Consider the following 26,340-nt stretch of genomic DNA (forward strand, 5'->3'; position numbering starts at 1 on the left):
GACTGAATTTAACAAGATGGTACAGCACTTTCAGTGGAGCTAAAAAGCAGACGACAGAGATTGATGAGTGAGCGGAAGTTGAAAAGTGGGCTGTGGGAAAAATAGACAGCCCTTAAGATATTTAAATCAGAGAATATAGCATAATCAGGCAGGAGGCATGAAGTCGAGTGCTTTTACCTCCCACAGCTAGAGAGTATCCAGTTGTGTTGGTTTTTTTTTTAATATAACTTAATGTCAAATTGGCTAACATACAGTGTATACAGTGCGCTCTTGGTTTTGGGGGTAGATTCCCGTGATTCATCACTTGCATACAACACCCAGTGCTCATCCCAACAAGTGCCCTCCTCAATGCCCATCACCCATTTTCCCCTCTCCTCCGCCACCCCCCCTCCCCCCCCCCGCCCATCAACCCTCAGTTTGTTATCTGTATTTAAGAGTATTTTATGGTTTGCCTCCCTCCCTCTCTGTAACTATTTTTTCCCCCTTCTCTCATGGTCTTCTGTTAAGTTTCTCAAGTTCCACATATGAGTGAAAACATATGGTATCTTTCTCGGACTGACTTATTTCACTTAGCATAATACCCTCTAGTTCCATCCATGTTGCTGCAAATGGCATGATTTCATTCTTTCTCATTGCCAAGTAGTATTCCATTGTATATATAAACCACATTTTCTTTATCCATTCATCAGTTGATGGACTTTTAGGCTCTTTCCATAATTCGGCTATTGTTGAAAGTGCTTCTATAAATATTGGGGTACATGATCCCCTATGAATCATCACTCTTGTATCCTTTGGATAAATTCCTAGTAGTGCTTTTGCTGGGTCATAGGGTATTTCTATTTTTAATTTTTTGAGGAACTTCCACACTGCTTTCCAAAGGGCTGCACCAGTTTGCATTCCCATCAATAGTACAAGAGGGTTCCCATTTCTCCACATCCTCACCAGTATCTGTTGTTTCCTGAGTTGTTAATTTTAGCCACTCTGACCAGCGTGAGGTGGTATCTCAGTGTGGCTTTGATTTGTATTTCCCTGATGATGAGTGACGTTGAGCATCTTTTCATGTGTCTGTTGGCCATCTGGATGTCTTCTTTGGAATAGTGTCTATTCATGTCTTCTGCCCATTTCTTCACTGGATTGTTTGTTTTTTAGGTGTTGAATTTGGTAAGTTCTTTATAGGTTTCGGATACTAGTCCTTTATCCGATATGTCATTTGCAAATATCTTTTCCCATTCTGTTGGTTGCCTTTTAGTTTTGTTGATTGTTTCCTTTGTAGTACAGAAGCTTTTTATCTTGATGAGGTCCCAATAGTTCATTTTTGCTTTTAATTCCCTTGCCTTTGGAGACATGTTGAGCAAGAAATTGCTGCGGCTGAGGTCAAAGAGGTTGGTGCCTGTTTTCTCCTCTAGAAATTTGATTGTTTCCTGTCTCACATTTAGGTCTTTCATCCATTGTGAGTTTATTTTTGTGTATGGTGTAAGAAAGTGGTCTAGTTTCATTCTTGTGCATGTTGCTATCCAGTTCTCCCAGCACCATTTGCTAAAGAGACTGTCTTTTTTTCCATTGGATGAGAGTATCCAGTTTAAATGGTGATGGGAAGGAGGCACATAGATGTTGCAGATACAAATGAGAAAATAATCAGCTGAGCAAAGTGTTAGGGAAGGAGAAGATCAGAGCACAGTGATGGGATTTAACTTTAGACAGGAGGGCTATACCTTTTCCATTTTGAAGATAGAAATAAAGATTATGTTAAGATAAAAGTGAGTTTGTAGGTTTGGTGGTAAGAATTTAGGTAGTTCCTGTCTAATGGCTATACTATAATGGCAGGAGATGTGCTAATGTCACAGTTTTGAGGAAATAGAATTTTAAAATAGCCACACAGTGAATGAGTGATATATATTATGGAAACATCAAATAATTGCCAAGTTGAAACACCATGTGTTTCTAGTAGTACCACCATTCTATGTAATTTTTTCTCCAGTAGCATTCAGCATGCTAGGTGTCAACATGGGGAAGATGGACAGGTGGATTGGCCCAGAATTACATTCCACCTTCTCTTAGGTATGCATATTATACATGTTCAGATCTCTTGTTAAATTGTAAGGTTGGAATTACCTTTATATTCTTTATGTCACCTACATTTGGAATACTGTGAAAAAAGCCAAAAGTTAAACAGCCAAGATGAGTTCATATCACAGCTTTGCTACTTGACAGCCATGGATTCTTGTGATGATAATTGAACCCCTCTAAACTTAGTTTCCTCGTGTGTGAAAGTAATATCTACTTTGCAGGACTATATGAGAATGAAATACTGTAGTAACATTCCTGGCATGTCACAGGCACATAACTCTATGAAGGTGGTTCCTTTTTCTTTTTCCCTTGTTTCAAAATTCAATTCATATGTTATGTATGCTTTGAAGTTCTCTGTAACTTGACAAAGAAAAACTTATCTTTTTTTTCTACCTCTTTCCAATAGTTTTTTAAATATTTCTATTAATGTTCACATCACTATATGTCATAATTATGCATGTGTCTTTCCCAGTAAAGTACTTCATTCTTCCTTGTATATTAGCCTTTTAGCACAGTATTTAGCACATAATAAGTACTCAGTTGAATGTTTGTTATGGCCCTTTACAGTCTTCCACTATAATTGCACTTGAAGCTGTCAAACAGAATAGTCAAATAGAAAGCTTTAGAAACTAGCCTTTAATATATCCTCATCCCCTTCCCTCAGATAGTAAAATACACTCTGACAACTGATAACATTTTAACTGAAGAAGTACGGAAGGTCTCTTACACCCAAGAACAATTTCAGAGATTTATCTGAATGTAGCCACTAGGAAGTCCTATCTGAAAAGTTTGTCTAGGGGCGCCTGGGTGGCTCAGTCGGTTGAGCGTCTGACTCTTAATTTTGGCTAAGGTCATGATCCTAGGGTCGTGGGATCGAGCCCCATGTCAGGCTCCGTGCTAAGTGTGAAGCCTGCTTGGGATTCTCTCTCTCCCCCTCTGTGCCTCTCCCCCACCCGCATGCTCTCTGTCTCTCTAAAATAAAATTAAAAAAAAAAAAAAAAAAAAAAGCTTTGAAAAGTTTGTCTACAGTAAAGCTATTCCTAAAACCCTGGATGCAGCAACCTCTATGGGTATCCAGCCTTTAAGGAATGGTATATGTTCATGGGCAGTATCTATTTCTAAGACTTAAGTAAGGTTCTTCTACCCCTTCGCTTAGTGCCTCTACCAATAATATCTTTCAGGGTCTACAGGCATTTCAGTTTGTATTTAACCAGAATTAACCAACCACTCCTTACTACGGTACATAGAATATGCAAAGCCCCATACTTGCCTAAATGTTGTAGTCCCATTAGCCCAGATAACTTACCCCTTACTGCAGTGTATATCACCTAACAAAAAGAAAACAAACCTGCAGTTAGCCAGGTTTCTTAAAAGTGAAGTCACAGTATAATTATCATTCTTTTATGGTATGTTTATGTTCCCGGACTCTAACTCGTTATGTTCTTTGTGATTTCTCGGAAAGTTTCAGGGACATTTCAGCACCACAAGTGCCCCTTAGGCAATCCACTTCATAAAGGGTTCAAATAAATTACATATTTCTATATGTGTGTCATTCCTTTTGGTTCCTACTTCACTATTTTGACATTTTCTTAAGAGTACCTTTTTTACATGTTTTTTTATATACTTCTGTAGTTACATTTTACATCATCCTAAAAAAAAAAAAACACCGAGTGCAGAAGTTAATTTTTCTTTAAATGAAAATGCAATTATTTCTCAGATTTATACATTTCTCATCTTAGTGGTACTCTTCCAGTTAAAATTTGCTTTGATTTGCTGGGTTTCAGTGAGTATTTTAAAGAAAGACAATTATTATAGTGAAAACCTAAAGCACACATACAAAGGAAGTCTTATTTTTTCTATAAAGTTTTAGAATGCTTATTTTTTCCATATAAGGGTATGTGAACTCAGGTCCAAGGAAATTCAGGGAGTAAAATATTGCAAAAAATACTCATTGATAATCTTGAATTTACATATACTTTTAAAAGTATGCCAGAACCAAACCTATTACATATCAGTAATAATAATATCTTGAATTTTTATAGCTTCTTTTTACCAAAATGTTTACAACATTTTCAGATTATGTTATACTAATATACATACGGATCAGTTATAGATTGCTTTCAACCAAGTGTGTTTGGAAATATGGAATCAAAGAAAGCAAACGTTTTAAATTATTCCTTCATATTGAGAGACCTGGTCTTTTGCTTGTGCCTTCTAGAATTCAAGAGCACTGGGGCACCTAGGTGGCTCAGTCAGTTAAGTGTCCAACTCTTGACTTCGGCTCAGGTCATAATCTCACATTTCATGAGTTCAAACCCCACATTGGGCTGTGCTGACAGCAAAGAGCCTGCTTGGGATGCTCTCTCTCCCTCTTTCTCTGCCCCTCCACAGCTCTCTCTCTTTCTAAAAATAAATAAATAAATAAATAAACGTTAAAAAAAATTTTTTTTTAATAGAATTCAAGAGCATTGAACTTTTTCCCAAAATAGGTGCTTTTCAGTTAATAATAAGAATGCTTAATATTTGTATATTACTTTAGAGTTTTTTATACTCATTTACTTTATTTAAGCCTCACAGGAACCCTATAATGGTCTTTTACCCATTTCACAGAAATAACAACTGAATCTCAGTTATCCATTTTGTAGAAAGTTAATAACTCTTCTCAGTTTTGAATTGCATAAAAGACATGTGAGTTTCTTTTAGATTGTACTCTGGTGGACCTCTGTGTTTATGTGGACTTGTACAGAACTCAGAGGAACTAGGTCAAATTATTTTGATTTTTGGGGCGCCTGAGTGGCTCAGTCAGTTGAGTGTCCACCTTTGGCTCAGGTCATGATCTCACGGTTCATGAGTTTGAGCCCCGCGTTGGGCTCTGTGCTGACAGCTCAGAGCCTGGAGCTTGCTTTGGATTCTGTGTCTCCCTCGCTCTCTGCCCCTCCCCCACTCATACTCTGTCTGTCTCTCTCTCTCTCTCTCTCTCAAAAATAAATAAACATTAAAAAAATTTTTTTATTTATTTTGATTTTCATAAGTATTTTGGCTTTAATCTTTCATCATCTTTAAAATTACAAATATGTTTGTTGTATATTACAAGCAAAACTATGTCTTGTGTGAAGCAATATATCTCATCATAAAAATATTTTATCTGAAAAAAGAAAAATAAATAAAAATATTTTATCTGTGTATATATGTCCTTTTAACTTTTTTCACATCATATTTTCATATCTACTAGGTATCATATAGACCTGTTATTTTCTAGTTTTTTAAATATTTTAGAATGAAATATGTTTTATTTCCACTATATTTCAGAAGTTTGGCATATTTTCTTTTAAATAGTAAGTACATTTCTCTGACCTTTTTTTTAATCAGTAAGGGACAAGTAAATGACCTCCTACTATCATTTCTAACCCTGTGTTTTTATGACTTAGAACTGTAGCAGTTTGTAACAAACCACACAATTCTAAGACATGAGGAGATGCACAAAATGCAAAGCTATAAGATAAGTCCCTGGAAATATGTGGTGACCAAGAGATTGTGAACAATGATGTGAGATGATTATGATCATAATCCTGTTAGGTACCATATTAGCACTGTTTTGATGTAACTTAACAAGTCACTGATCACATATCAAGGAGCTAACACAAAGAAGACTAAGAATAAAACATTGAGAAAGTATAGGCACTGGAGTGAGCCACACTCAGGAAACCAGCCCTCAAAATAGAGCACAGTGTTTAGAGACTGAAGTCGATGATGGACATCAGCTAGAACATGCATAAAAACCTATCAGATTATACTAAGAGAGTAAAGGCCAGAAACTAGACAGCAACTAGATGAATACTGTTTCAGAGGGAAAGCTGGGCACCAAGAGAGCATGAATACCAGAAGGCAGAGCAGTTAGAAGTCCAAGATGTATAACCCAGCAATCAGACGAGATAAAGGTATGTACAAACCAATCAGCAGAATCAAAGTGCCCATACTTCTGTTTTAAGTTCAACAATGGCAGCAATTTCAACTCAGGGGCCTACTCTACTGTATTAACACTAGCTTCTTCTGCCTGACCTTAAGATTATATCCAAGTTCAGGAAAGAATGTACCAGGTGATTAGTTACATCCCCTAGGCTATGACAGCACAGTAGTCTCTCATTCAAGTAAATACTTGAGCTCTTGCTAAGCTTTCAGTCATAGATAAGGTATGGTTCCAAAAATGTGAATGTCATCTTAAATACATTAGAATAAGAAGTAGATAAGCCTTACTGTACTCTTCGCTGGCCAAGACTTTTTTCTTTGTTCTGTTCTAGGCCCAAAACTTTTAAATACTAGAAGATAATCTGAGGAAAACAATCAGGATAGTGAAAGAATTCAAGAATTCTTTTTAGTCATAAAAGGGATGAATGAACTGGGGGTATTTACAGAAGAAATGATTCAGAGAGATGTAAGAAATTCAAAGTAAGCATGTGAAAGAAGCAGTAATAGACTTGTTATACATGTCTCCAAAGGCTAGAATTAAAACCTAAGGATAGACCTCATAAGGAGACATGTTTTATTTGTTTTCTTTGCTTTGTTGCTTTGTTGTTGTTGTGTTGTTTTGTTTTGTATAGAGTCTGGGTTAAATAACTTGAAGATCACTTCCAAACCTGAAAGTATGTGTATCGAAGTCTTTGATAGAAGATAGATGTTCTATTGTGTAAATAATGACAGCTTTGAACCCAGAAAGACCTGCACTCTAGGGAGACGTTAGCCTACAAATGGGAACAAGTATTTTGATGGGAAGACTGAGGGACTGGAAAAGAGGGGTTTGCAGTCGTAGATACTGCTACTGTTCTCTAACAGTTCTGCCATACAAAATCTGCTTTATCTGTTGTTCAGAGTGTAGTGGCATTGGCATTCAAGGTATATTTTAAATTCCTCAAAAATCACATATTAAAACTCTCTCCTGGGGTGCCTGGGTGGCTCAGTCGGTTAAGTATCTGAGTCTTCGGCTCAGGTCATGATCTCACAGTTCTTGAGCTTGAGCCCCGAGTTGGACTCTGTGCTGACAGCACGGAACCTACTTGGGATCCTCTCTCTCCCTCTCTCTTTGCCCCTCTCCTGCTCACATACACATTCTCTCTCTCCCAAAATAAAGAAATAAACTTAAAAAAAAAAAAAGAATATTTAAAAAATATCTCCACTGAAGTATTTTCAAGTTGAAATGATTTGAGGTCTGAAATCTGCTTCGAAATGTTTCAAAAAAAACTGGTAAGGGAATAGATAAAACATTGTTGACAGAACAATCTGGCACTTCCTCAAACAACTAAACACAGAAATGTAGAAATACCATATGACCCAGCAATCCACCCCTAGGTATATACCTAGGAGAAATGAAAACAGGTCCACACAAAAACTTGTGCATGAATCTTTATAGCAACATTATTCACAGCAGTCAAAAAGTGGAAACAACCTGGGGCGCCTGGGTGGCTCAGTCGGTTAAGCGGCTGACTTCAGTTCAGGTCATGATCTCGCGGTCCGTGGGTTCGAGCCCCGCATCGGGCTCTGTGCTGACAGCTCAGAGCCTGGAGCCTGTTTCAGATTCTGTGTCTCCCTCTCTCTGACCCTCCCCCGTTCATGCTCTGTCTCTCTCTGTCTCAAAAATAAATAAATGTTAAAAAAGAAAAATTTTTTTTTGAAAAGTGGAAACAACCTAAATGTCCATCCGCTGATGAATGGATAAACAAAATACAGAATAATCAGATAATAGAGTTTTATTTGGCCATTAGAAGGAATTAAGTAGTGATATGTTACAACATGGATGACCCTTGAAAATGTTATGCTAAATGGAAGAAGCCAGTAACAAAAGATCACATATTTTATGATTCCATTCATATGAAATGTCTAGAACAGGAAAATCTACACAGGCAGAAAAAAGATTAGTGGTTACTTAAGGCTGAGAAGTTGAGAGTAAGGTGGGATAGCAGAGTGATTCCTAAAGGAGTCCAGGTTTCTTTTTGAAGTAAAAGTTTCATAATCGACTGTAGTAATAGTGGGTAATCGTAATGTCTGCGAATATACTAAAAAACATTGGATTATATAGTTTAAATGGATGACTGTATGGTGGTGAATTGTATCTCATTAAAGCTGTTTGACAAAACAAATCTGGCAAAATGTTTATCATTGGTATAGTTAGCCAATAGAAATTGAGAGCTTCATATGCTCTCGTCTTTGTATGTTTGAAAATTTCCATAATAAAATGTTTTTTAAATACCCTTTCAAATGAAATTTAAATATCCAAAATATGTATGTACTTGGTTTAAAACAAGGTTGGTTTTTACCTTGTGTTTACCTCAAGTAGGAAAGATGCACAGAATTATCTGACTTAGTAGCCATGACACATTGTTATTCGTATGTAAAAACACTTACATTTGACCTCTAGTGGAGCACATACTTTGCATTATACTTGTCAGAGCTATTTTCATCAAGAAATGCCATCTATGTGTCCCCTTGCCAACATCTTTGCAGAGTTTACAACTTTCAGCAATTTATTGGCATCAACTACGCAATTCTGTTAAGCAGCTGCTGTGTAGTTGAGCTGTTTTAATATACCACCACTCTCTGTGCATAGTTTCTACTAAATGGCCGAGATATACGATTCTGGATTTACGAGAGCAGTTTATCACGTTTGTAGAGATTATTTCTGCAGTAACAATCGTCATCGTCCTCATCATCATCATCTAGAAGTTTTATAAGAATGTCCTTGCCCTTAATTCTTCCATTTTGAACACTAATTATTTCACTTCAATGTGGTTTGTATTGTTTCATTTCATTTCAGTTTTACCCTAAGTCTCAATTGTTCAGCCAGATGCAGTTCTGGAGTTGTTAATTTTAAAGAATGGTTCATTCATTCTGAAGTTACTGTAATTTTTTTATGTTTTTGATATACTAGATTGTAACATAAATACTGTTCACTTTTTGGAAATCAGTATAAGAGTATATCAGAATTAATGAATATTATTATAAATCAGACCATGTTATAGATTAGTATTTAAAGGTCTCAAACTAGTGATTTAAGGGAAAGAGGACTGGGGCATGGCACTTCTACAGTATTTTAATTTTTCCATGAACAAGTAATAGCATTTTTAAAAACAGGAATTTTTAAAAAATATTTTGAGAAATGGCTTTCTAAATTAATGGAACATTTGCCAAGAAGAGGCTAAACCTGCCAAAATAAGGGACTCTGGATTAGGGCACTCTACGTTTTGTCATTTTGGAGAAGAGCGCCTACTTTCTGCAAGAGGACCTTCAAGTGAAGCTTACTAAACAGTTTCTCTCATCCACATAGAGATTGTACTCAACTGTCTCATTCATATGAGTGAAACAAAAAAAACAAAAAGAAAACTTTTAATGTGGTTCTTTGTTCATAAATTGGAACACACACCAAAGACTGTCAGAAACGGAAAGAAAATAATTAGCATAAGAGGGGAAAAAATTACAATAAACAGGGGCTCCTGGGTGGCTCAGTTGGTTAAGCGTCAGACTTCAGCTCAGGTCATGATCTCACGATTCATGGGTTTGGGCCCTGTGTTGGGCTCTGGGCTGACAGTCAGAACCTGGAGCCTTCTTTGAAATCTTTGTCTCCCTCTCTCTCTGTCCCTACCCTGCTTGCGCTCTGTCTCTCAAAAATAATATAAAACATTTATTTAAAAAATTTTAATACAAAAAAAATCACAATCAACAGAGAAACTGACCCTGTTCTCCAAAGAAAACAAAAACAAAATTGCATAGCAGAAAAGAACTTACAAAGTAGCTATAATTCGTTTTTTCAAAAGATTTGAGAAAGTAGTATTTCCATAAAATAAGAAACAGTGAACAAAAAAAAACGGTGATACTTTCAAAATTCCTAAATTAAAAGTCATGAAATTATTATAAGTAAGTAAAAATGCCAGGACAGGATGTGAGGAAAAGTCAACGAGCTCTCCTAAAATTTAGAAAAAGGAAAAAAGATGGAAACTAGCAGAGAAAAGTTAAACAACATAGAATATTCCAGAGAAAGAAAATACCTACAAAGAAATAGGAATCAGCTTGGCATCATAGTTCTCAGAAACTCGACTTTATTTTTTTTTTCAATTTTTTAAAATATTTATTATTTTTGAGAGAGAAAGAGAGCAAGTCAGGGAGGGGCAGAGAGAGAGGGAGACACAGAATCCAGAGGGGCTCCAGGCTCTGAGCTGTCAGCACAGAGCCCAACCCGGGGCCCAAACCCACGAACCGCAAGATTATGACCTGAGCTGAAGTTGGATGCTTAACTGACTGAGGCACCCAGGTGCCCCAGAAACTTGACTTGAGGAAACAAAGAAGTAATGCCATGCAAGTCCTAAAGAAAAGTACAATATTTTCTTCCACAGTAACTTCTCAGAAAATTACCAGATTGTGTGCCATCAAATAACAAAGGGAGAGAGAAGTACAAGAAATACTGGAACTTGCCAAGATAAATAATAAAGAAATAAAGTAATAAAAAGAAATTTCAGGATAACAACTGTGCATCAGTCTTAAAAGCAGTCAGTACAAAATTGAGTCCAGTTAATAGCATTATTAAGAAACTAGATAATCTTAGGAAAGATGGAAAAACGCATATATTGTTTCCATCAATGAGGAAAAAAAATAGAAGTCAGGAACTCTAGAAGAGGGAAGGAAATATCTGTAAAAAATGTCAGAGTCCAAACAGGACAAGTAAATGATATGATTTTGAGCAATAGATGCAGTATAAGAAAAAAGAATTCAGTTGAACATGATACTTGAAACATTCTCCTTTGAACATCAGAGGTTCCCTTCCTGTGGATCTAATCATATGCTCTGCTCTACAGTGAACAGTATTTGTAAATCATTACATAGTAGTACAAATAACCCTACTGACCAGTCAAAAAAGGACAGTTGTAGAGCAGAGAAAAGCAGAATCAAAAGCTAGAGAAATGAAATGCAAAAGTCAAGTCCAAACAATAAGAGCAGAATCTTAAATAGGAGATGGAGCCGGTGATCAGGAGCCAGGCAAGAACATGGTGAGAATCAAACCAGATCAGGAACAAACCAGAAGATCTCAAGGTGACTTCATCTCACCAAAGGATTCTGTTTTGTAGTGACAAGCAAGTTTTCTAGCTCGTGTACGTTATGTTGGTTTGTTTATTTTCGTTTTGTCAGTCTAAGAATTGGAATCTCACAACTATAACCATTTATTTGTAATAGTAACAACCAAATAAGGCATGACAATTTATGCCAAAAATGTAGGTGAAAAATATATTAAAATATTGCCATGGTTAGGAAGACTCAGTATTATATAAGTCCGTTCTAAGTTTTTCTTGTAATTTAACATAATTCCACCCCTATTTCTATGAATATAGCCCTAAAAATACTTGAATCATTAAACATTATAACAGTGTGACATGGGGGCATGAATTGACAGACTATTGGTATAGAGTTTAAAAGTCCAGAAATAAATCATATACTTATATGAAAATTTAGTATATGATAAAGATAAGCATCTGAAGTGGGTGAACATATAATGTTATTATAGAATAGCTATGGGGGAAAGATGTTGAATCCACACCCTTCACCATAAGCTAGGATAAACTTCAAACAGATTAGAGGTCTAAATGTTTGAAAAGGAAAAGAAAAACCATAAAACTATCTTGAGGAAAATGGAAGAAGAAAACACAGAGAAGGCTGTACAATGAGAGATTGGTATATTCAGCTACATCAGAATCAGAAAGTTCTGCATAGCAAAAAAAAAATTTTTTTAAGTGTAAACATAGTCAAATAAAATATAAACAAGGGGGAAGAAAAACTGCCACTCATACTACAAAGGGCTCTAACATATAGAGAGCTCCTTGAAATGCAGAAGAAAATGACCAATCATCTGGGAGAAAAATGGGCCAAGGATATCAACAGAAAAGGAAATATCTTTAAATATAGGAGAAGCTGCTTAACCTCCCAACAGAAGAAATGCTAAATAAACACATTCACTTATCCGACTGGCAAATATCCAAAAAAGTAACACAAGCGTAGATCTCATCAATTAGGAAACTGAAGTTCATTGAACAGAATGAACAGATTGCCTAAATTTACATAGTTAATAACAGAGTCAGGAATAGATGTGTCTTTGACTTCTAACCTAACTAAAATATTTCCAGTACATGTGCTTGCTTTTCTATGTGTTCAGTAGATGATGTTATTCTAGATCGTATATGATGTTACAGTGGAATTTTCTTTCCCCAAATTTACCATTGGTATAAAAGGGGGTGGATCATTTATGACCAAGCATAATAAAACTGAACAAAATTTTTCTACATGTTCTTTTGGTATCCATTGTAGCTATATCATCTTAATAGGATTTTTACAGAATTGTGTTGCTTAAAAAGTGTTCTTTATCTAGATTTCAGAAACCATGCTAACATTGTTTAATGCAATCAGATGAACAAAGGTAGACTATGACAGCACCATAAATTGAGTGGTCCTTGTGTGGATAAAGCAACGACATATGATTTCCCTTCTGTCTCTTGACCAGCATCAGGAATGAGCTGCTTCCTGTAACTGCTCCTATACCGGCGGCAGAAGGAAGCCCAAGAGAAACCAAACTATGGCTCCTCTAGGGCACCTAGGAGCCAAAGCCCTCTGCCTAGTGTACCTGCAACTCCTTCCTGTTCTCCCTCCTCATCCTCGTTGCCCTCCCTGTCCCCTTCCCCAGCAAATATGAATGATCCTCTTCACTGTGTTAATCTGGAGACTAGTAGTAGGCTGTATTAAAGCTTATTTTTTCCTATTATTTTACCTTCATGCTATGATACAAAAGTTATGGCAAGTAAATTTAGGTTCTTCCAGATAGAAAGTTTTCTTTTGATAGGCTAAGAGTCCATCATCTCCCCTTTCCCTTCTACTTACCATGGAAAGTAGAACACGAGCTAAAATCTACCATAATACCAGACATGTTTAACATCAAATCAGTGATTAGGTACTTCACTCTAGGGAACATATAAATGAAATAATCTTGAAAGCAAAAAGAGCCCTCCAAAGGCTCAAATAATATTCTATCAGATTGGCAGTGTCTGAAGGTATACACATTTCATGTGCAGCGGCCAAGCCAACCCCAGTACTGCAGAAAGGAGAAAAAGGATTCTGGCACCATTTCTTCCAGCTCCTCTGTTGGCCCTAAGATTTATTAAGGCTCGGTGGCTTGAACTCAACAGCTATGTTTTAAAATACTCACTCAAGCTAGATGGTTCTAAATAGAACTAATGACAGCCAGGGTGGGGGGAAAGGCCTGTAGGAACTTGCTCTGACACAGAGCTGATGTCTATAAACAGATTAGTAGAAGGGAGCAGAACATCTCTCTACCTCCATAACTCTTATGTCTTGGCATGAAAATGAAATAAAATAATAGGAAAAAATTATTTCCAGCACAGCCCACCATTATTCTATGGAAGTAAGGTAAAGAAAAGTTTAGTCTGTCCTCCAAATGCTTGTGTTTCATTGAATGAATTTAGTAATTAATCATAAATATCCACTAATTAGTGTTAGATGCTGAAGGTTTGAGTGTGGGGAGAAATAAAAGACAAAATAGACTTGGAAGAGGAAATGACTGAAAATTGTGATCTGTGCTCTTATTTAAGAGGTTCAGCATAATTAATTCATAGTTCAAGCAGCCACTGCTAAAGCCAATTCCAGTTTTCATTTGTAAAAGAAGAGGGAATGGTACGGTTTAAAAAATCCTGAAATTGTATGGAACTTAAGGTTTGAACTGGTGATTAGTAGGCAAGAAAAAAAGTTTTGCATTCTTTTTCCTTTACCTTCTTCATATAAGGCATCAAAAGGAAATGGGATAGATAATTGAAGAGGCAGAAGAGAAAAACTTAAGTACCTAACTCATCTACTCACCAAACAGGTATAGAAAAACTGCAGTGGAACATGGCAATGTAAGCGGTTCCCAAATTTGTCTGTTAGAATCACTTGGAGAGCTTTAGAAAATTCCAAAGCTGAGGCCATATCCCAGCCCAGTTACTCACAATCTCTGGGGGAGTGGGGCACAGGAATCAATAGTTTTTGAAGTGCCACAGGTGATTCCAATATGCAGAAATATCAGGAACCCACTAGAGTATGGAATTACCGATTTATCACTTACTATACTAAAAATATTGATACTAATCGATTATTATGTGCATCATTGTACATGGGCATGTTATGTTTTAACATCAGTCATGATTAGTCTGCTTGCTAAAATCATTCTTGTCATTATGTTCTATCTTCATTTATCAACAGGAATTGGCGACAATGAAACAGATTGTCACCAATATGCGCAGTAAGCGTTCTGAGGACCAGTTACTTCTTACTAAAACAGAAGCAAAAAATATGACAGAAGATCATAAATCAAAGATTTTAAATGTGCCTAGAGAACATGAAGACAATATATTTATACCCAAACCAACACTCTTTGTAAGTACAATCGAAATTAACTTAGAATTTTAATATCTCTGATTTTCATAAATATATTTTAAATTTCTTGCCTCTTATTCATATTGGTTTTAAACTACTTTTAATCATTTTATTAAAAGGCCTCGAGAGAGCTGTATTAATCCCACTTCTGAATGTATGTGTTACCTACCTTACAGCTGATAGTGGGGTTTTATATTTTTAGTTAATATATTAGACTTGCCCAGAAATTAGCCTTAATGTAGCATTTACCTCCTTCAGCCTCCAGGACTTCTAGGGGAATCAGGAAGACATTTTGTATAATTTTTTAATTTATTTAAGAATAAAAAGGAATGCAGAATATCACCTGCCCCCTCTTATTTGTAAATTAGTATATTTTGCTCTAAGAGGTTCTTCGTAAAGTATAAAACCAATCATATTAATATAAACTGAAATACATTATTAGGTAGAAATGTACAGGCACAGAAATCATTCAGAGAACCAAAAATCAGAAAACTTTGGATTGATAATACAGAAAATACTGAAAATGGTGTTTTAACAAATAAAAATAAGAATAAAAAGACAACAGAATCAAACAGGATTAACATTATTAAATATTACACTTCAGCATCGTTTCCCATCCTTTAATTTCTCAGAAGAAATGTGATTTTTACCATCGGAACAGAAACTAAAAACCAGACAGATTTTCTGTATGATATTCTGATTTAGTGAGTCCCCAGAATTTCATTTTTTAAAACTTAAAACTAGATGATTGTAAGAATTGGTCAAGTGTAGGAGTTTCTGATCTAAGCTATTTCTGTATACATTCAGATAATGCTCAAGATCAATGAGATATGGTGATTACTTGGTGCAACATCCTTTTAAAAAAAAATGACAGAGTTACAATTTAGATAAAATAAGGGATAATTACTGTAAGGATTCATGTGGCAGTAATGGAGGCTGTGCTAACAGGAGAGAGAAAACAGGAAGCCTAGATTGACCAGCCAGGAAACGAGACAGCTATACGGATTTCCGGATTTCCACAGCTGTGTCCTGGGATCTTTTCCTCTGGTAGCACACCAGCTTCTCTTTGTTTCTCTCCCAATTTCTGCTTACTCATAGTTTCCACTTCCTCATCAACTTGCACTTGGCCCCTTGTCTTGAGACATGTTTCCTTCTCAGATCTACTCTGTTATAACCTAGTTCTCTCTGTAAGTTCCAAAAACAAGAATCTGATTGGTGCAACTTATTTTTGTTGGGTAATACCCCTTTGTGGTGAGACTTGTTAAGGTTATTAGTCAGCCTATTGAATGGCCACTCGTACTAGTGAGCAGGGATCACATGGTACCAAATAAAGCTGCCTACAGCTATTTATTCCAAAGCACCGTGGCTCCGAAAGTGGGCTATGATTATGGCAGACGATATGATATGTCTGTTATAATATAATCTATAAGAAAAGAACAAACTGACTGCATAGATGTTGATGGGAAAAGTAAGGTCAGATGAAAACCACGAGGTACAGCCAAATAGTTAAAGCCTATCACGCCCTCTGATCTGCTTTTCTGACCCTTCTCTGTTCCAAGCAATGAACTATTCCTTCTAACCCTGATCTCCTATATTTCTCACTTTGGATGATAGCTGATTCTGATATCTTGACTGTACCCAGTGTATAATTAACAGTAAAATTTCTCCAGTACCTCAAAATAAGGTTATGCAATGAGAACAAAATTAAGAAGATTCAAAATATAAAGTATTAATTGGGTGAGTTTTATTTCCTTCTTTTTCCCTATCTGTGTTTTCTAGGGGGGTTATGATAAACTTAATTTCTTTTATAATAAGGGAAAAATTGTCAGAAGTATAGCTCAGGGGCGCCTGGCTGGCTCAGTCCATAGAACATATAACTCTTGATCTCAGGGCCATGAGTTTAAAACAAAAACAAAAACAAGGTATGACCTCAGCTATACCCTAATGAAAACTGAAAGCTAATACTGTAAACCAGTCGCATCAAGGCCTTGTGCTAATGCAAAATTGTTCATGTGAATTGACTGGGTAACTGGGAGCAAACCATTTAAACACTCTGAGCTGGTTCTTGTCTGTAAAGTTAGGGAGGAGATCATATGAGATGAAGTCTGGACATTTTTTTTTTAATGTTTATTTATTTATTTTGAGAGAGAGAGAATGTGAACAGGGGAGAGGGGCAGAGAGAGAGGGAGAGAGAGAATTTTAACCAGGCTCCATACCCAGTGTGGAGCCTGACATGGGGCTCAAACTCACAAACTGTGAGATCTTGACCTGAGCCAAAACCAGGAGTCGGACACTGAACCGACTAAGCCACTTGGACACCCCTGGACATCTTGTATACCAACATGCTATGATTCTTTTTTGGCATTATAGTTTTTACAGTTGCTATTTGAATATTTTTAATTTTCCATACCAATATTTTTCTTGTATCTTCTCTGATAATGTTAATAAGGAATTTATGATGCAAATATTTGAAAATAAGTTTTAATTATTTAATAATCTTAGTTTTATAGCAAAAATGGAAATGTTTCTTTCTTTTAATGTTTACTTATTTAATTTGATAGAGAACATGCACACACACACGGGAGGGGCAAAGAGGAAATCCCAGACAGGCTCTGCGTGGAGCTGACGTGGGGCTCGATCTCACATACTGTAAGATCATGACCTGAGCTGAAATCAAGAGTCGGATGCTTACCTGACTGAGCCACCCAAGCGGCCCATAAAATTGGAAACATTTCTTTTTTCTTTTTTAATTTTTTTTAATGTTTATTTATTTTTGACAGAGAGACACAGTGTGAGCAGGGGAGGGGCAGAGAGAGAGGGAGACACAGAATCTGAAGCAGGCTCCAGGCTCTAGGCTCTGAGCTGTCCACACAGAGCCCAAAGTGTGGCTCGAACTCATGAACCGTGAGATCATGACCTGAGCCGAAGTGGGACACTTGACCGACTGAGCCATCCAGGTGTCCTCAAAAATGGAAACATTTCTAACTTGCTTCTAGATCCTTTGGCTGAAATTATTTGCTATTGGTATTTTTCCCTGATACCAGATTTAATGCTGGATAGATGGATGGATGTGTGTTCATACACGCATATTTTTGTATGAGGAAAACATACAAAACTACTTTTGCCTGGGCAATGGGGTGGAGGTACAGCTGTGATACAAAAGAGAAGGAAGAATAAGAGCTTGCAACATTTTTCTTTATATGCTATTATATTCAAATGAATGTTTTGCAGTGCTCACGTGATACATAAGAAGACAGCCCCAAAAGGTGCATTTTATGGACAAGTGCTGGCCATCGAAATCGCAGATATGGCAAAGTTGTTTTTCAGGCATTTAATGCACTAACAAAGACTAGACTGAACCACAGAATGTAAATGCTTTAAGGATAGTACACTTGATCTTAGCCAAAAGGCCGAGAAGCAATAAATGCTTTAAGGATAGGAGCTGTGTTTCCATTGCCTTGCACAGCTCATGAACAGAGCTGATACTCTCAAATATTTGCTCGTTGAGGACTTAAAAAAAAAACAACAACAACAACAAAAACGGTTATGTGCCTTCCTGATTTACTTATCTTCTTTGCTGTTAAAACTCTACTGGGTGGGAAACTTCAGTGTTAAAACTAAAAGGACAGGGAGAGTGAAAGAGGCAGCTCCTAAGTCTGTGGTTAGTCCCCACACTGTGGTTAGTGCCACTTCTGCAGCAGGCGGCACCATTTCAGTCCCTGTCATTCACAAACACCCCATTCATTCCCACTAATCATCTACTTTCTCTCTCAATGTAGCTTTTAGCTGTGCTACCCCTTTTCTCTAGCCTTACCTATTTCCCTAGCCTTACCTATTTCCTTTCTAGAAGAAAACTGGAGCTATTCTAATCCTCTTTGAAGCAACTTTCTTTTTTCCTTCCAGAGACGCACGGGACTACCTTTTGCTAGTTTTCTGCTACCATCCTTTTCCAAACCAGCATCTTTACTCAGGATTCATATCATTGTCACTATTCTCTCAATAAAAATGCAGATATGAGCAATCCTGTTCTTAGTCTTTTCTCCACACAGATTGTAAGCATTGAAACAATAAAGAGCCTCAGGCTCTAGGGAGGGCAGGGAACATAATAAGAATGGGTAGCACCAGGGGCACCTGGGTGGCTCAGTCAGTTAAGCGTTGGACTTTGGCTCAGTTTATGATCTCACAGTTCATGAGTTTGAGTCCCACATCAGGCTCTGCACTGATAGTTTGGAACCTGACTGGGATTCTCTCTCCTTCTCTGTGCCCCTCCCCCACTCACTCTCTATTTCTCTCTCTTTCTGTCTCTCTCAAAATAAATAAATAACTTTAAAAAAAAAAATGGGTAGCACCAGTACATAGTATATGAAGTTTCCAAATTATGAGTTTGTGGTAGGGTTCAGATCTTAACTTAGATTGGTTATCTCAATGGCTAGCATCTGCTGAATGGTAAGGTAAGTTTATATAATTTATACATAATGCTTATATGAGCACATAACTCTCTCCATAGAAGTGATTTAGAAGGCTACATGTGGTCACCTGGAAGACAAAAAAAATGTTCGAATAAGTACAATTCAGTTCAACAAGTTCATCCTGACTATATGCAAGAACCCATGCTTAACATTATAGAAGATTTGATCATTTTGATATAGATGAAATCGGGTGGACTACTTTAAAGTAAAGAAAATACTAAGTTCTATGGGAATTTAAAAAAAAGAATAGATACTGTGATGTTGATGGGTTCCCGCAGAAAGTGTTTGAGGTTGGCCTTGAAGAATGTCTAAGATTTTGACAGGTGACAGGTAGGGTTAGAGAGAGAGAAATTCCAAAGGCCGAAAAAGTACAGTATTGACAAAGTATTTTCAAATTTGTGCTCCTTTCCATATTTAATATTAAGATGTCTAATACATGTTTTTTTATACCTTGACTTTATTCCTTTCTTACTACATTCTTGTCCCTCACTTCAGTCACTTCATGATCCATTAACACTTTCCTTAGGACAAAAGAGAAATAAAAGTAGATAGGATATACCTAGAGTAGTCAGAGTCATAGAGGCAGAAAGGGGAACGGTGGCTGCCAGGGACTAGGGGGAGTGAGGAGTTATTGTTTAATGGGGACAGAGTTTCAGTTACACAAGGTGAATGGATGGTGGTGATAGTCACACAACAACATGAATATACTTAATACTACTGACCTGTACACTTAAAAATGATAACGATGTTATGTGTATTTTGCCACAGTTTAAAATTGTGTCTAGGTATATAGGTTATATATAAAAACAATTTTTCTCCTCATTCATCAAAAGTGAGTTTAGCAGTTATTTATAAAATAGTAATTGAGTGAATGCAACATTTACATTTCAAAAAATATAACTTTTGGGGTTATCTGACTGGCTGAGTCAGTAGAGTGTGCGACCCTTGATGTCAGGGTCATGAATTCAAACCCCACACTGGGCATGGAGCCTACGTAATCAAAAAAATTAAAAAGTAACTTTTTGATTCTAACATTGTGAATTCTAATGGCAGCTTCTTCCTGTTGTACTTTAGCTGGTAAGGTAATTTTGAAGTAAGGAATTTCTTTGTGAACATGGAAGGAGGGTGGTGAAGGTTGAACGATCTGGGGAATCTCTCATTTGGTTGGTAAGAAAGCCGGGTCTGCTGCCTAGATAGACTCACTTAAGTTGGGCCCTGCCTGTGAAGTCTCTAAATTTATTTCTGTGATTCCAAGATTATATCTTTTTTGGAAAACAAAGTAATGATATGTAATAGACATCATCTTTTTTTTATTTTTCCTTTAGAAAAGTGGCACTGGTTGAGCACTAATGGATTCTTAGTTTCTAGCTCTTTTTCTAGATTCCAGGAATAATCTACCAGGTGTATTATGCCTGCATTATCATCATTCTTTCTTATTTTAAATACTTTCTCAATATGTTGTAATCTCCAATAACATACTAATTTTTTTTGAGATAGCATGAGCAGCAGAGGAGCAGAGAGAGAGACTCCCAAGCAGGTTCCACACTGTCTGTGCAGAGCACAGATGCAGGGCTTGAACTCACCAACCATGAGGTCATGACCTGAACTGAAATCAAGAGTCAGACTTTTAATCTGCTTAATAGACTGAGCCACCCAAGGCCCCTAGAGTAATATACTGATGTTTTAGTTGACTGCTTCTCCGTGACAATAGGTACCTATCTTATCAGTTATTTATCTCCAGAATCACATTGTAGTGGTAGATTACTCCTGATAGGTTTCCAGTTAATCCTGTCATTTGTGTGTAGCACAGCCCTCTGAGCTCTCCCTACATCTGGAGTACAGCTTACTTTAGCGTTTGTTAACACTCTACTCATAATCCAAAATTTTCACTGATTTGTATGGTTTCTTTATAAAATTGCAAATATAATTAGCCTAAACCAGCACATAAGAATTAAAGCTGTGTTCCACATACACATATAAAAAAGATTTCATGTAATGGAAACTGAGAGATCAAATATCTCGAAAGTCAATTTATAAAGAGGAAAAGCCACTAATGCCTGGAAAGAGGTACATTTGATTATGGCAAATCTACTTCATTAGCACATCTGTTAAAAGGAAGTACTGATGGGGAGGGGATGGAAGGGACTTGGTCTGCAGTGGACCAGACAGATAAAAGGAGTCAGGAAAAACTGTCTACTACTGAAATTCTTATATTGTCCTTTTTGGGTCTTAAGATTCCTTTTCAATATCAAGAGTTTTATTTACTTTCTTCCCATACACACATAGTAGTAATATTTTTTGTATCAGTTGATTGAAAAAAACACAGGTGTACAAATTATCTACCCTTTGCTATAAGCTGTAGCTTAGTCTACAGAAGCCGCTTAGAGATTTTTTTTGTCAAGGAGCCACAGTTAAAAAAAAAAACAAAACAAAACAGTTCACATTGTGACTTAGTGACCGTCACACACTTTGTCAAAACAGAATTTGCCCCAGCTGTGGCACATACTCTAACCTTTTCTATTCTAGTCTGTTGGGGTTTTTTTAAGTGGATTTTATTTTTGCATATCTGAATTCCTGCTGTAAAGCATTTAAAGCTAAATGAGGTTTTTAAAATATTTTTAATTTTTTAATTTTTATTCTCTTTTTCTTGAGAGTGAGAGGGGGCACAAGTGAGCAAGGGGCAGAGAAAGAGAGAATCCCAGAAGGGGCAGAAAGAGAGGAAGAGAGAGAGAGAAGCGGGGCTCACCCAGTGTGGGACTTGAACTCACAAACTGTGAGATCATGCCCTGAGCCTAAGTCAGACGCTTAATCGACTGAGCCACCCCAGTGCTCCAACAATTGTATTTCTTATTACCAGTTAATAAACTAGCATTCTGATTCTTTTGGATTTAGTTGGCATCTGCCACATTTTTTTTTTTTTTTGCTTTTGCTTTTAAAGATCTTATTTTTTTTTAAGTAATCTCTACACCCAACATGTGTCTTGAACTCACAACCCTGACATCAGGAGTCACATGCTCTACCAACTGAACTCACCAGGTACCCCAGCCTCTGCCACTTTTTAAATCTCTTAGCAGATAGCACCTGCCCTTCCCTATGATTTCCTGATTTGGCCATGGAAGCTTCTTTCACCTTTTTTTTTTTTTTAAATATTCTGCATTGTATTCTTCTTTTTTTCTTTTGATGTTTTTTTATTTATTTATTTTTGAGAGAGAGAGCATGCAAGAGAGCTGGAGAGGGGCAGAGAAGGAGGGGGACAGAGGATCCGAAGTTGGCTCTTTGAAGTTGGCTCTTTGCTGAGAGCAGAGAGCCCAATGTGGGCTCGAACTCGAGGACTGGAGATCATGACCGGAGCCAACATCAGATACTTAACCAACTGAGCCATCCAGGATCCCCTTATTCTTTTTTTTTTTTTTTTTTTTTTTTTTAGTAGGCTCCATGGCCAACGTGGGGCTTGAACTCAAGACCCTGAGATCAAGAGTTACATGCTCTACCGACTGAGCCAGCCAGGAACCCCTCTTTCACCTTTAGTACTAAGGACTTTGAACTTTGTTTTAATGAAGGAAATACTGAAGTGTTTTAATACAGATTTACATTTTAGAAAGCTAAAGTTAGAAGGATTGTGGACAATTAATTGAACACAAGAGAGAGCCAAATCAGAATTAGGAGGTCATACAGGATTTAAGCTAGAAACAATGACGGCCCAGTGAGGTCAAGATTAAGAACAGAATAAGTTAAAAAGGTATTCAATAAAAGTTAAGTTTTAGCCTGTTTATAATGGGTGTAGTCAGTGAAAAGGAGAAATCTAGGATGAAGAGGAATCAAATATTTCTGGTTTCAATGATTGAGCAAAGTATGATACTGTTCACCAAGACAGAGACGATGGAGGGATGGGGGAGTTCATTTTGACAGACTGAATTTTAGTCACCTGTAGGAACCATCCTGTGAAAGTATCTATAGCTCATTAGAGCCACAGTGTAAAACGGGGGCGGAGGAGGGTCCACCGATTTATTTGGTGGTCATTGAACCTGGCCAATGGCATAGATAAGGTCAAGAGGAGTTGATCATTGATGTCACTTCCAACATTGTGTACATCTGCTATGGAACATAAAACAATATAAAAAAGATAAAATCATAAGCTATCATACTAATCTATGTGCCTACACATATGTATACATATCTATATTTAGGAATATGGTCCTTCTTACTTTGAAGCAGATCTAAGTGGGAAAGAAGTACACTGTATACTTATTGTAATATTGTATAAAATAGGATGTTTTGATCGGAATCAGTGCCTTATGTATACAGGGTTCTGAGTGCTTTATTCTGTAACGGTCAACCTCCCTTGCTTTTTTGTTACTACTCTGTACAGCCAGACGCTTTTTAGATTGAAACAATTGAGCAGTAAAGCTTAAGAAGTACTCTGGCAAATACTTTGCAATTCAGAAGCTCAAAGTACAGTGATTTGGCCCCACTAATCCTTCAGTAAATATCCATTGAGTGGATAAATATCCATATATAGATGCATAAGACAAATGAAAAGAGCCATGTCCTTGATTTTTTGTAATTCTCTTTGAAAATAAAATCAATTCATAAATACTTACCTATGTGTGTGTTATGTACAGGCCTTGAGCCAGAAAACACAGATGTGTGTTTTTTCTACAGACCTACCAGATGAGAAATTATTTCTGAACCTTTGCCTTTGAGTAGCCTTCCGAATTAAGAAAAGCAATTATTTCCTGCAATTTTACACACAAAGCCCCAGTATATATAGGTACTTGGTTCTCTGAATGGCCTCTCTTATTTTCCTTATAAGCATTTTACTTGATTTTTGTTTTTTTGTTTTTAACAGACCAAAAAAGAAGCACCTGAGTGGTCTAAGAAACAAAAGATGAAGACCTAGTGTTTTGGATGGATTTGCTGTATCATTATTTACTCCTGAAGTTCTTTCTCTGATGAGCAAAAAGTTTATCTTAATCATGGACTTGACATTTTTTTTTTTTAATAACCAAAGCTTATTTTAACCAAATGTTAAATTAAGAGATTTCAGCCTAAGAATCAAAATGTATAACGTGCAGACAGTAGTCCACTTTGTATTTGGTTTTACCTATTGTGTTACAAAATAAATATCATATACTCTTATGATTTACATTTTGGAGCTTTTTTCTACATATATAAATACTAGGCTTAAATGTCGTAACATAAATACCAAGACACATTACGTTTTTAAAATTAAGAATCATTTGTGAAATCTATTAGAAGACACTTCAAATGCCCAGTGACGGTGGTCAAATATCATGTAGGCGAATATGAATTGCCGACTATTTCTTTGGGCTCTGTTTTTCCTTATAATATGATCATTAATCAATAAAGTCTAGTAGAAAATCTGTTACTCCGTTGGTCAAGTAAGAATTTGGTAGAAAGTCTCTTGGTACATTGGTCTAAACAGTGCTGATTCAGATGCAGTATGGACCCAATTTCTAGTCAGTGAGAAAAAAAAATGAATAATACTTTCTCTTTTCTTGATACAAAATATGTCCCATTTCTCATTCAAGAGATAAAACGTAAAGAAGAAGGGGAAGGAGGGAAATAGAGAAAGAAAAGAAAAATATGTTTTTATAAATCAGGTTTTCTCAACCAGTGTTGAACATAGTGGCTGGATAATTCTTCGTTCCGGGTGGAGTTGGTGGGGGCAGTTCTCTGCATTGTGAGATGTTCAGCAGCATCTCTGGCCTCCGCCACTAGATGACAGTAGCACCACCACCCCCAGTTGTGTTAAGCAGAACCGTCTCTGTCCTCGGGGGTGGTGGCAAAGTCCCTCCCTATTTCCTAGTGAGGAACCAGTGATACGGAAGTTGATTTCTGTAGATGTGAAACACAAGTACCATCTGTTCAATGTGTTCTTTGAAAATCACAATAGTGCAGACTGTTAGGTGAGTGAGAGAACAGAAAAAGCCTTTGATGATAGTAGATACTTACAAATCTATCATCGACCTGAAGACCCTAATCTCATCTCCCCTCTTTGTTTCATTTAGTTAAACATCTTCTAATATACTACTTTCTGCAACAAAGGTTTGTGAATATGACCTTTCTTAGGCATGCATGTAAAATCCAGAGTACTTATATGATTCATTAAAACTATATTAATTCGTAGACATAATTTGTTTCCTTCTAAAATGATAGAAAATGTCTTATGTTCAATTCCAATTATTAATCTAAAAGCACTTTGTAATTTATTTTAGTCAATCCATTATTATATGATATTTTAATATAAAGGGATACTGATTGATTACCCAAGTTAAATTAATGATGTGATGGCACAAAAACAGACACTCAGATCAATGGAACAGAATAGAAAACCAAGAAATGGGCCCACAAACGAATGGCCAACTAATCTTTGACAAAGCAGGAAAGAATATCCAATGAAATAAAGACAGTCTCTTCAGCAAGTGATGCTGGGAAGACTGGACAATGACATGCAGAAGAATGAGCTTGGACCACTTTCTTACACCATTCACAAACATAAACTCAAAATGGATGAAAGACTTCAATGTAAGACAGGAAACCATCAAAATCTTCGAGGAGAAAGCAGGCAAAAACCTCTTTGATCTTGCCCGCATCAACTTCTTACTCAACATCTTCTTACTCCACATCTCTGGAGGCAAGAAAAACAGGAGTAAAAATGAACTGTTGGGACCTCATCAAAATAAAAAGCTTCTGCACAGCGAAGGAAACAATCAGCAAAACTGAAAGGCAACTGACAGAATGGGAGAAGGTATTTGCAAACGACATATCAGATAAAGGGTTAGTATCCAAAATCTAAAGAACTTCTCAAACTCACCACCCAAAAAACAAATATTCCAGTGAAGAAATGGGCAAAAGACATGAATAGACCCTTCTCCAAAGAAGACCTCCAGATGGCCAGCCAACACATGAAAAAATGCTCAACATCATTCATCATCAGGGAAATACAAATCAAAACTACAATGAGATATCACCTCACACCTGTCAGAATGGCTAACGGTAACAACTCAGGCAACAACAGGTGTTGGCAAGGATGCGGAGAAAGAGGATCGCTTTTGCACTGCTGGTGGGAATGCAAGCTGGTGCAGCCACTCTGGAAAACAGTATGGAGGTTCCTCAAAAAATTAAAAAAAGAACTACCCTGCAACCCAGCAATTGCACTACTAGGTATTTATCCAAGGGATACAGGTCTGCTGTTTTGAAGGGACACATGCACCCCAATATTTATTACAGCACTATCGACAATAGCCAAAGTATGGAAAGAGCCCAAATGTCCATCGATGGATGAATGGATAAAGAAGATGTATATATATATATACAATGGAGTATT

General features: G+C 36.7%; 1 protein-coding gene and 1 pseudogene across 7 annotated transcripts in view; one reads left to right on the forward strand and one right to left on the reverse strand.

The window, feature by feature from the left end:
* Positions 1-23,987, forward strand: part of PIBF1 (progesterone immunomodulatory binding factor 1) — a 204,126-nt gene extending 180,139 nt beyond the window's left edge. For 3 of the 7 annotated variants that reach the window (XM_015083074.3, XM_053216385.1, XM_015083072.3), the window contains exons 17-18: positions 14,347-14,520; positions 23,839-23,987. In XM_015083074.3, coding sequence (XP_014938560.2) covers positions 14,347-14,520; positions 23,839-23,889 — 225 coding nt within the window. In that variant the 3' untranslated portion in view covers positions 23,890-23,987. Of the gene's footprint in view, positions 1-13,891; positions 13,973-14,346; positions 14,521-23,838 lie in introns of those variants that run through there. The other 4 variants (XR_008295913.1, XR_008295914.1, XR_003422189.2 and 1 more) reach the window with 3 other exon arrangements.
* On the reverse strand, positions 17,794-17,942 carry LOC113601174 (uncharacterized; annotated as a pseudogene).
* Positions 23,988-26,340: the final 2,353 nt, after the last annotated feature.

The sequence above is a fragment of the Acinonyx jubatus genome, chromosome A1 (genome assembly GCF_027475565.1).
Source record: "Acinonyx jubatus isolate Ajub_Pintada_27869175 chromosome A1, VMU_Ajub_asm_v1.0, whole genome shotgun sequence".
Lineage (NCBI taxonomy): Eukaryota > Metazoa > Chordata > Mammalia > Carnivora > Felidae > Acinonyx > Acinonyx jubatus.